Source organism: Ixodes scapularis, unplaced genomic scaffold (assembly GCF_016920785.2).
Source record: "Ixodes scapularis isolate PalLabHiFi unplaced genomic scaffold, ASM1692078v2 PGA_scaffold5__190_contigs__length_132052651, whole genome shotgun sequence".
NCBI classification, from domain to species: Eukaryota; Metazoa; Arthropoda; class Arachnida; order Ixodida; family Ixodidae; genus Ixodes; species Ixodes scapularis.
This window is the reverse complement of record NW_024609880.1, coordinates 8,663,178-8,675,686: the sequence shown is the minus strand read 5'-3', so window position 1 is coordinate 8,675,686 and position 12,509 is coordinate 8,663,178. Positions and strand designations below refer to the sequence as shown.

The following is a 12,509-nucleotide window of genomic DNA, read 5'->3' as shown; positions in this document are numbered from 1 at the left end:
TTGTTTTTCTTTTCTTCATAGATATATCACATCAGGTGACATAGTTCGAGCTCTGATGCATAATTTGTATTTTATTTGTATAAACATTGCGTCAAACAGGTGCGATCGACCACACTAGTTTAAGGAACTATCACAGATGTTATTTCAAGCGCCTAAGTTCCGTCGTGCATGGACTAACGACCCCTTATCCTGAATGATGATTCCCCTTATCTGGGACACGCACCGCGTGAAGCCTGTGTACTGGAATGCTCTCCGTTTGATACGGGATAACTTTCGCTAGCGATGCTATCACTCAACCTCTTTGGCAGGCAAATGAAACTTTGCTTCTTAGAAATTAATCGTCACCGCTCAAAAGACTCGGGCGCGGTGCGAGTTCAACAAACCCTCTCACTTGTGGTAGGCGACGGGACCCGAGACTGGATGTAACGTTTTGTCACTGACGACCAATAAATTACCAGCTCGTGCAGTTCAGAAACGTCAAAAGTTACAACTGTGCGCGTAACTAGGCCGCCTCAATACACACACATTTTTTTTTCTAATTGTACAGTTAGGAGTCGAGTTAAAGGTGGATAACCTCTAGGTTGAGAAGACTATGAAATGATGACCAGACGAAATGTTATCGCAATACTTCGACCAGGAAAGAACCTGCAAACAAGCTCTGACATCAGCATCCTTAGGTAAGACGATTGCTTAAGACGTGATGACTCCGTTAACTGACACGTCTTGTGTTGCACGGAGTTGACTCTAGGATTATGCTTTTTGTCATACTTCTTTCTCTCGTGAAAGATAAAAAAGTTCTTAACTAATATTATTTTTCGCTATCAACTATGAAATGATGGTCCAACGTCAAAGCTAAGTTCAATGATACTCTCAGCTGAAATTGCATGATGGTGCGGAAGCATGCATTACAGTTTCGCATATTTACTTTGGACCCGTATTAAGAGTTTTTTTTTCAACTATATTTTGTTTTACAATTTGTGAAATAAAAAGAAATTGACACAACATTATAATTTATTAGAATAGTTCGTATGCTTTAATTTTTTGTAACTTTTTTCTAGATTATTCTGCAATTATATTGTCATTGAAACACGTTGCGCAAGAGGATGCAGAGCACATTGTTGCAAAACGTTGTGCAAGAGAAAAAAACGACAAAAAAACAGTTGAATAACAGGTTTAGTTTTGTTTTCTTTAATGCCATTTTCTAAGGCACACCACTACCCAGATATTTGTTGTTTGGAACCCATTTTCAAAAAAAGCAGTGTACTTTACTAGTTGTCTAGAAACTTTCCAAATCAAACACAAGTTGTAAGAGAAACATTTGTGTAAACAAATTCTTGCGTCTTTATCAGCAAAAAACAAAACATGTCAGAAATGGTTTCACAGATTTTTATAGTTTTGTGAGAGGAAGGATCCAAGAGCAACGTTCTTGAAGACTACAAGAAAGTTTAAGATCAGAATGAAAAATTTTTTATATAGCACGCTAAAATAGCAAAATGAATAATCTATTTGGTATCACGTGAATGGTTAGCAACAATGACCGTCTTGTTTTCGTTTTTGTTTTTAGATTTTCCTTTATTTTGAAAATGAAATTCGGTGCCTGCGTCCTGTCTTTCGCTCTGGCTATGCTCGTGGGTAAGATCCTTTTTTTCCCTTCATTGCGGATAAAAATTCTGCTCCATAAGGAGTCTATACCTGAATGTATTGAAAATCGTACGTACTGAAACATTATTTTCGGAAGCCGAAAAGTACCAAGGAACTGCTGCCGCAGAAACTTATATTATAACATAAAAACTCCATTCCCTTCTCGAATTTCTTATAATTAAAAGCTAGTAGGACAATCACAACTTAAGTATAAACAGCCTGACGATAAAGTGAAATGGTAAATCAGATATCTCTGAAATTAATTGGAGCCCAATATACAACTGCGAGGATGTTAATTTCGCGTATAATACATTTTTGGGGAAGTTACAACTATCTATAATCGTCATTTTCTTCGGAAAACCTTGAAAATGTCTAAAACGACCTACAAGCCATGGATAACGCCTAAATTGTTGAAAAAAAAATGCGGAAAAAAAAATATGCCTTTACCAAAAATGTAGCATGCATGATCCCAGCTCAGCACAAAAGCCGAAGTGGGTCAAGCTCGCATTCTCTGAGGATAGATCCGGCACTTAACGTCGCTTCGTCGATTGTTAGTATTTTTTTCATTAAACTGCGCCCCGCGCTCTGTAGGAGATGACATGGCCATGCCCATAAGGCCTTTCGGCATGTGCACAGGCCTTGTGTTGAATAAACACCAAGCGTGGGGAAAACAAACGGGTCAGAGCGCCCCCTATAGTTCGATCTCCTGCCCAATACCGGCGATGTCGGGCGGGTACTCCGACGACTCGAATGGCATTGGATTGACACACGATGTCCGGCGTGCACTCAGCCGACGCTGCTAGTACTTTATAGATATACTCGGCGTCCGGCGGGTACTCAGCCTGACGGTGGGGGTACTCCAGTGATATGCTGCTGGCACTGCCCCGCTTTTGAAACGATATTTTCTAGACATCGTGTGGATGGGAAGAATCGTATATTCGGAGTGTTTGCCAACAATATTGTGTAGATACTCGCATAATATCCTTGTGCCGCTTGGGTAACCTCCCTGGCATCCATCGCCAGTTCGACGCCACCCTTCTGGGTACGAAGTACTTCTCGAGTGAACTCAAAACCACAGGACGACTTGCGTGTCAGGAAGCACGGTATTTATTCCTGTTCCCTATCGCTGTTCACCCATGTCTTCTCAATCTCCATTAAAATGTGGAAAATGCCACGAGAAGATTGTCAGCGATGGCCGCCATATGTTCTGCGCCGACTTCAAAAGGTCGCTTCACCTGGGGAAGATGTGTTCCGGTGTGGCGGAAAGCACCTTCAAAATCATGGGTGCTGGTAAAAGGGAGATCTGGCGCTGCCGTCTTTGCCGACAACAAAATAGTGGGGCTGATTTCCAAATGGTGTCACAGTGTGAATCATCCTTGACTGGTAACCAATTTCGATCACTTCAATCTAGGATAAAATGTCTAAACTTACTCAAGACAAATATTGAGTCCCTCCTTGATCTACCTTCCAAGATCGATCAACTCTTGACCTTAAAGCCCGGTAGTGGAGAACCTCACATCCACCGTAACGGAGGTTCAGAAGTTCATTCTTTATTCTTTATTCAGAGATTACCCCCCAGCGCCCGAGGGCGTTACAGCAAGGGGGTTACAATGCTGAAAAAAAACACATCTTCATTTTCACTGCACACTTGCAGCTCCGACAGCCCATTCCACTCCATTGACTTTCTATCAGACAGGTATGACTCCCTACTATGGACAGCCACCACCAACTCCGCCTCAATAACATAGCTCAGCACTGAAATTACATCTTTATGAACAGCAATAGCGGAGCAGTCTAAAACCATTCAGCACCTCCAAGAGGAACTCAAGGACAGCTAACAGTTCAGTCGTCTCTCCAACATAGAGACTCACGGGCTGCCTCATTCCGCAAACTAAAAACTTCCTGTTGTTGTAGGCGAGCTAGCCAGTCAACTTGGCCTTCCTGACTTCCACCCAAGAGACATTCTAACAGTGCACCGTATACCATCTCGGCGGGACGTCCCTCCGCCTACACTGATTAGATTTTCTTCGATGACAGTCCAAGAGCAATGGCTCACCGCAAGAGGAAAGCTGCGGACTCTTGTAGCCAACGGGTCACTGCCAAAACTGTTCGTCAACGAAAACCTAACCGGAAAGAACAAGGAACTGTTTTGGAGGGTACGTGAGAGAGCAAAGGCAAAGCTGGTACAAGTTCACAAGGGTCAAGAACGGTAAGCTGTTCACAAAGAAGACCGAATCCTATCCAGTTGTCCGTATCCGTCGGCTGGACGACCTAGAGAAGATTGTTTAATCTTTCTTTTTGCTAAACGGTTCTGCTAACATGAAAACGACTTAGAATAATGGAAGTACAGTTTTGTCGGTGCTCGGATTTTTCGTCCCTTCAAGACTTCTTGCACCCAGCGAGTGATAGCGCTCTTGGTGTCTTAAAGGGGTATCCACACGAAGGAGGAATCCGCCCCTTTCCTCCGCGGAGCGCGCATCACGTGAGACATACGTCATCCCTTTCTGACGCCTCGCGGCGCGTTCTGCTCCGTGGCGGAGGCGCGGAGGCTTCGTACTGTCAGCACAAAAGCTCCGCAGGTGCACGCGACGGAGCCGGGAACGGAGTTTCCCGGGTTGATGACGTCACGACATCCGTCCGCGGAGTTCTCCTTCGTGTGGATACCCCTTAAGGGGTATCCACACGAAGGAGAAATCCGCCCCTTTCCTCCGCGGACCGCGCATCACGTGAGACATTCGTCATCCCTTTTTGACGCCTCGCGGCGCCGTTCTTCCGTTCTCCTCCGTGGCGGAGGCGCGGAGGCTTCGTGCTGTCAGCACAAAAGCTCCGCAGGTGCACGTGGCGGAGCCGGGGACGGAGTTCCCCGAGTTGTTGACGTCACGACATCCGTCCGCGGAGTTCTCCTTCGTGTGGATACCCCTTAAAGGGGTATCCACACGAAGGAGAAATCCGCTCCTTTCCTCCGGGGAGCGCGCATCACGTGAAACATACGTCATCCCTTTTTGACGCCTCGTGGCGCCGTTCTCTCGTTCTCCTCCGTGGCGGAGGCGCGGAGGCTTCGTACTCTTGGCATGAGAACTCCGCAAGTGCGCGCGGCGGAGCCGGGGACGGAGTTTCCCGGGTTGTTGACGTCACGAGATCCGTCCGCGGAGTTCTCCTTCGTGTGGATACCCCTTTACATGTGAACATTATGGGGTATCCACACGAAAGAGAAATCCGCCCCTTTCCTCCGCGGAGCGCGCATCACGTGAGACATACGTCATCCCTTTTTGACGCCTCGCGGCGCCGTTTTCTCCGTGGCGGAGGCGCGGAGGCTTCGTGCTGTCAGCACGAAAGCTCCTCAGGTGCACGCGGCGGAGCCGGGGACGGAGTTTCCCGGGTTTTTGACGTCACGACATCCGTCCGCGGAGTTCTCCTTCGTGTGGATACCCCTTTAGGAGTATACGCAAATATTGGGATCAATTTATAGCAACTGTGAATGATAAAATAGAATTTTTCGATATTTTTGTACTAACAGAAATCAATGTTAAAGAGGACTTCTGCAATGAATTCCAGATACCGCGTTCTAAGCCGATCTTTTTAGCACGTACATTTGGACGAGGGGGAGGGATTGCTATATTTGTTAAAGATATCTGGCGTGCTGAAAAACTTGATGTAAATTTTCTTGGTTGCGAGTTACTACCACTGAATGTATCGAATTCTAAGTGGCCGTTGATTTTGCTAGCTTTTCACAGGCCTCCGTTAGGTAATCCTTCGACATTTTTGAACGAGCTCTGAGCTACGCTTAACAATTTTCAATCTATTGATGATATTTTTAATAGGCGACTTTAACATTGACACGCTTAAACCCGCCAAGTCTATTTGTGATTATATTAACCTATTGGCACTATTTGGTATTGACGGTTTAATTCTTGCTCCTACCCGAGAAGAACTTTTAGAGGATCATCTTGTGGCGTCATGCCTTGATCATATTAATGTACGCGCACCGGATATAGTTCCAAAATCAGCAGTAATAGAGCAAAAACTCTCCTACCATTACTTCGTGGCATGTCAACTTATGCCACAACTCAATGTTAAACCACCAAAAGAGACAACAAAAAATAATTGAAATAATTGATTGAACGAAGTTTGATAACTTGGTTAGGGCGAATGATTGGAACATTTTGTTATCTAGTGATAAAGTTGACGACGTTTATAGTAGGTTTAGAGATCAATTTTGAGCCGACAGGATACAAGCAAAAAAGGTCATCACTGTGAGGAGACATCCCAACGAATACGACTGGCTAACTGACGACATTCTGTTAGCAATTAGGTCTAAAAATGCCCTTTGGGCACGATGCCGACGTTCTCCGAAATATTCTCAGTTGAAGACAAAATTCCGCAGTACACGAAATCGTTCAAACGCGCTGATACGTTCGGCAAAAAGAAAATAATTTCAAGATCAATTTTTAAAGCAAGGTCAAGCATATCACATACCTGGTGTTTGGTGAATCAACTATGAGGCAAGGGGATTAATAAATCAATTGATCACACACTCGAGAAAGCATTCGGTCACAATACAACGCAACTGGTTGAGGACTTTAATACGTTCTTCGCTAAATTGTCCAGAGTAGCCCGTGATGACGCTCTGTTTTTGGCCGGGACTCTAGACTCAAATGCTTCCTCGACTTTCCTTCCTCAGATGACGGAGCTTGACGTTAGAACTGCTCTTTTCAGTTTTAAATCAAACAAATTCCCTGGTATAGATGGAATCAATGCAGAAGACCTACGGAGAAATTATGATTTTATAAAGCACGTGCTCCTTCATATGTTAAATGGTTTCATTTCTCATGGGAAAATTCCGGATGATTTGAAGAGTGCCTTAGTAAAGCCTTTATTCAAAGTTGGAGTGCGTAAAAAGCTTAACAATTACCGTCCAATTTCAATTTTACCTTGTATAGTCCAAATTTTGGAAAAACATATCCTCAATACTATGACGTCGTACCTAGATAGCTTTCATAGTCTATCGTCTAGACAATATGGGTTCGTTTAGTGGCCGGGGTACCCAACCACTTCTGGAAGATTTTTCTGATGAACTGCATCTTGCTTTTGAAAGGCATCAAGTCGCGTGTGCACTTTTTATTGATGTGGCGAAGGCATTCGACACAGTCAGCCATAGCATTCTACTTAAAAAAATACCTAAAATTGGATTCCTCGGCCCATTCTTTTCTCTACTTCAAAACTGTTTGAGCGGCGGTATACAAGTACTTTCTATAAACAATAGACGAAGCTCCAAAGTAAATTTAAAAGCTGGAGTCCCCCAGGGATCTATTTTGTCACCTCTTCTTTTCAACGTGTTTGTCAACGATATGTCCAACGCTGTCTCCACATGTAGACGATTCTAATACGCTGACGACACGGTGTTGCTCTCGCTCCATTTGATTATGCTACAGCAATGACGCCACTTCAAGAAGACACGTGCTGCTTACTTGACTGGTTTAAAAGAAATTGTCTTGAGGTATATCAAAAACTAAACTTATTTGCTTTCATAATCCCCTAAGAATTATAAGATTTCATCATCCACCTTACATGCATGCATCTGACTGTGCAGACAGCAACTGCTGCCCATTGTCTTATGCAGATCAGGTTAAGTATTTAGGAATTGAGTTTGATAGTGATTTGTGATGGAATTTTCACATGTCTTATATCTGTAAAAAACTGAGAAAGGTGTCCTGCTTACTCTATAATACAAGATCATTAATTCCTATATCAACCAGAAAGATGATAGCTCAAGCGTTAGCGTACAGTGTTTTAAGGTATGGCCTAACAATTTTTGAGCATGGGTCTGAGATGTGGTGCCAAAAAATTGATCCAATTTTGAAAGGAATGTTTAAGAGTATTGTCTACTATTCATCGTCACAAACTGAAGCAGAAAAAATAACAACTTTAGGTTGGCCACTATTCCATGCTTTATTCATTCAGACTTGTACTGAAATATTTTTGGAACGATGACTATAAAGAGCCTCATATAGTGCCCAGATCACTTCGTCGGACCGAACGCTATAAAGTGCCATTTATCACCACGAACTACGGAAAACGTGTTCGCAATTTTTATGTGCCTTCAGCCTTCAATGACCTGCCAGAAACCATACATGGTGTGAACTCTTTAAAGAACTAAAAGAAGTGCTCCAAGATTTCAATTGAACAACACTACTATGCGTGAGTGTGTGTGCGCGTGTATGGCTTTCATTTTTACATATTCACTTATTGCATCACAGTGCAGTTATTGAACCTATGTTTTTTTTTTCATCATATTTTTTTCACTCGAGAGTGGACACTGGATGGTGAGCTTGATACTCTTTGTGTGTGGGGATATTGTGACTATGACCTGTAGGGTGCTGTCCCACTAGCCTTTACTGGCTTTGACAGACCCGTGCCTCGATTTGAAGAAATATCTACACAAATAAATTATTATTATTAATATTATTATCATTATTATTATTATTATTATTATTGTTGTTGTTGTTGTTGTTAAGGTGGGCTACCTTCTCATAACTTTACAGCTAAACGCATACAATCCTCCTTTCTGTCCTCTGAAATATGTGAGGAAACATTAATGGGAGGAATGTCCCCGACCATAAAACTAGCGTAACGTTTCTTTAAAAAAATATATACACGGTGTTTTTTTTTTTCTGTTGCTGTTCAGATTTGTTTAAAAAAAGCCGTGAAAGATAGACTTTTGCGGTTTCTGCCGGTCAGTTATAGGGCCAAGAGGACATATTATAGGAATATAGTCGCAACTATTAGTCGGCTAATTAAATATTTGCTCTTTGCTCTTTAATATTTTTGTGAACGATATGGCCCGTGTTATAAATGGATGCAAAATTTACCAATATGCCGACGATACCCTCCTTGTCGCGCGTCATATTAATTTCTCTGATTCGCTCAAAATACTCCAGGCCAACTCCACGCATTTAATGGATTGGTTTACGAACAACCTTCTAGATATTAACAGTTCTAAAACCAAACTTGTCTGTTTCCACAACGCCCTAAAGAAACATCAGGGTAATGTGCAGTTCTTTCTCCATGCATCAAGCTGTAATCCCTGTAATTGTGTATCCATCAAATCAATTGACCATGTAAAATACCTTGGCGTATACTTGATTATGATATGTCATGGAACTCACACATGTCCTACCTTTGTGGTAAACTGCGATCTATTGCCTGTATGCTTTTTAACAGTCGAGTTTTTCTGCCTGTCGGTATTCGATTTCTTATTGTACACGCACTTGCCTACAGTTTACTCCGTTATGGTGTAACGGTGTTCGGTAACTGTTCACGACGGTGGCAAGGGAAAATTAATATTTTACTTAAAGGTATATTAACAAGCGTTGCATATAATACGGATCTGTCTAACAGCGCTGACATCTTTAAAAGCCTTAAACTCCCGAATTTTCGTTCTCTGTTTATTCAGACTGTTGTGCGTCGGTACTTTTGGAATAGCGATTTCAAAACACCAGCTATTCCATCCCGCACATTGCGTCGCACCTCTCGTTTCGAAGTGAAGCTTTGTTCCACTCGATATGGCAAATGTATGCGGGAGTACTATGTCCCGTTTCTGTTCAACGCCCTCCCGGACTCTGTTTACCAAGTGACATCACTGAAGACGCTGAAACGAGAACTCAAGTGCTTAAACTTGGACACTAATTAACTGACTTTTCAGGATGTGTGTGTAGACTGTTTGTGAGATGCTAGTTGTGTGCTAGTTCAAAAAAAACTTTTTTTTGTGTGTGAACTTTATTTTGTACCTAGGCAGACACATATGTCTTCTTTTTTTTAGGGTGTCATCACACAAGCCTTTATTGGCTTTGATGTACCCGTATTCACATCCTGCTTCTCCCGTCTGAATGGGTCAATAAATTTGTTATTATTATAATTATTAAATAATATTTTAAGTAACCTTTTGATTAGTGCAAATAGACATATAGTTCCAATTAGAAACTTGCTGAGCATCATCGAAAACCACAAAACCAACTATTTTTAAAAGGATATAACGCAGGGGCAGCATTGTATGGCGTTCTGTAAAAACGCTCTATTTGGACGCGTTTCTCGATTTCGGTTACTTATAGGAGCGCATCTTTGCGCCTGCGGTCCTGCTCTTCGGCGGTTACGGCGCGAAGCCAACCCTCGCTTCCCTCGTAGAATGAAGTGAAGTACGGCGCACGTGTGTTGCGCGTCTCAGCCACTGGGGAGCAGGACCGCGGGCGCGTAGATGCGCTCCGATAAGAAACCAAAATCGAAAAAACATGTCCAAATGAAGCGTTTTTACAGGGCGCCGTAAAATGCTGCCCCGGCATTGTATCCTTCAAAAAGAGGTAATTTAGTGGTTTTTGATGGTGCCCAGCGCGTTTGTTATTATAACTGTATGTCTATTTGTAATAATTAAAAAGATAACTAACAAATCTTTCTTAGTTAGCCGACTGATAGTTGTAACTATCTCCCTATACTATGTCCCCCTGGTTTTATACCTCACCTGCACACCTGCACAAGCCGTACTTTTTTTAACAAATCTGAAAGAATAAAAAAAAGCACCATGTATATGTATATGTGTGAGTGTAAACACAGTTAACAAAATACAGTGTTGAATCTCACGTTATCGTCCCATCCTTCACTCCCTCACACTCGCCTTTAACGCGCGTGAGGCCCAGAAACCCTCAGCCGTTTTACACAATAAAAAATCAAAATGAAAAAAAAAAAAAAATGTTTCAAATACTTAGGAGTAGTATTCCACAAGGGAAATTTAAAAAAAAGATTCACGTCAGATAGATTCTAGGCAAGGAAGGGAGTTGTAGAAAACTGATAACTGCGACTGTGCAATTTATGACATCGCTCACAAAACACTGTCACCGCTGAAGATAAACGTTATGAAGAGAAATTCAATTGACACTTGTATGTTAAAATGAATACACTTATTTTATCACTAAATACAGAAGTGAGACCATTTCCAAAACTCACTACAACATGGCATGGTTTAGACGCAGCTAAAAATATACAATATACAGGGTGTGCAAGTATTATTTCGGCGTAAAACAATTCTTATATATCACTCAATAAACAAAGAGTATTGAAACTTTTTACAAAGGTGTATTTAAAAGGTGAATTTGTCACACATATAATTATGTAGGTTTCAGGAAAAGCAATTTAGCCCAGAAGCGTTGTTTTGTTGTTTTATTTTGTAAGAATAAAACGGTTAGATATTCTGGTTGATGCTGCTACTCTCAAATGAAACCACATACTCTCGCATCTGCTGGACCTGCTTGAGGGTGTCCATGGGTACTTAGTACCATGTTCATCTGTAAGAAACAATCATGTGTTTTATTTCGTGCTGTCTTTGAGCAATAGCGTCAACAAGAAAGTTTTTGATATTTCCCTTCACGTTCCTACCGGAAAAGAAACATTTCAAAATTTGAACGTGTTTCGAAATGGCCGGTCCATTAAGAATTCGAACAGGTTGCCAAACCGTCAACCCGTTCACGTCATGAGATTTCGGGATACGACTACCCGTTTTTTACCGGCACGCGTTTGATAAGGGCGCCCATGGATACAGGTACTGGTTCGATTCCGGCACAAGTTGAATATGATACCCTTTTGAGAAGAATCTTTAGTTAGCCTTCACTAGGTACAGCTTAAAAGGGGTCGACGTAGTACGCGTAAACAACGCACCCCTGACGCGTTCTTCGGTATAGAAATTTATTAGAGCTCGTGACGTACCTCTTGCGAGCAGGAAGGTTACAGCAAATTCGATAGAATTCCGTCGTCGAAGAGAGACAGCCCTTAGCATTAAGTGGATCATAAAATTTAGGTTAAAAAAAAGGCAAGTCCTGAACACCACGAAGTACACGGGGACAGCGCTAAATCGTTAATGAGGACAGAGCAGAAAAATCACACGCAGAGACCCGCTAAAATGAGCAATGCACTCAACTAATGAAACGCGAGGTATGGGAGTTAAAGTTCAAGGTACAAAATTGTACAGTTAGAGTGTGGCCGAGGCTGGCAGGTATATGCGAGATTAGAATTCCTAGACGCGGCCAATGAAGACCTCCAATATTACTGCTTATTGAAGCTTGGGCTGTGTCCAGGTTGGCTATCTTCCGGACACGGCCGACGAACACTCACAGTTCCGCTGCTGAGTCGTAGCTCGCACCGCGTCGACATTAGTTTTTTTTCTTCGCCTCCTCGGTGCTCCTTTTTCTGCAGTGATTGCCCCTCGTCCACCACACACGTCGTCTGTCCGCTTCCTCACCGAAATGACTGTCTTTGTCTTCCCTTCCCGAAGACTTCCTCGGTGCTCCCAGGGTAAGATTCAGCCGACCTTGAATGTTCCCCGAAATCAGGCCCCGCCTTCGCTCTCTCCCTCTCTTCTTCAAACTAGCCAGCCACGCCTCTGTGTGGTGTGAACAGGTTCGCATACCCTACACTTAAACATTTTGACTGTCAGCTAAGTAGTTTGACCAAACGTGTGAGCAGTTTGAAACCGGGCCGACACGCCGCAATGCGGTTGAACAGGTCCACATACCACTATCCTAAAACTGGTGAACAGTTTGGCTAGTGTGAACAGGTCCGTATTCCGCCACCCTAAAACTGGTGAACAGTTTCACTAGTCTGATGGTCAGTTTGATCGAAGAGGTCTGTAGTTCAGTTATATTGCTAAACGACGGTATGAACCTGTGTGAATTTCATATGTGTTTCTTTTTCAGTGAGAGTGCAGAAGTCAAAACAGGTTTATTAGAAATAATATCCTGAAACGTACATGAATAAAATTTCAGAATGATAAACGCATCGCATAAAGCCACTTATGGGTAAAGTTTTATTGTACTCTGTTCTTTCAT

The 12,509-nt window shown here is 42.5% G+C and overlaps 1 protein-coding gene across 1 annotated transcript in view; it reads left to right on the top strand.

Moving 5' to 3' along the window:
* The first annotated feature begins 371 nt into the window (after nt 1-371).
* LOC120842921 overlaps nt 372-12,509 on the top strand; it is a 44,200-nt gene continuing 32,062 nt past the window's right edge. Inside the window, exons 1-2 of the mRNA XM_040214137.1 lie at nt 372-677; nt 1,565-1,632. Of these exons, the coding sequence (XP_040070071.1) occupies nt 598-677; nt 1,565-1,632 (148 nt within the window). The 5' untranslated portion in view covers nt 372-597. The remainder of the gene's footprint in view (nt 678-1,564; nt 1,633-12,509) is intronic.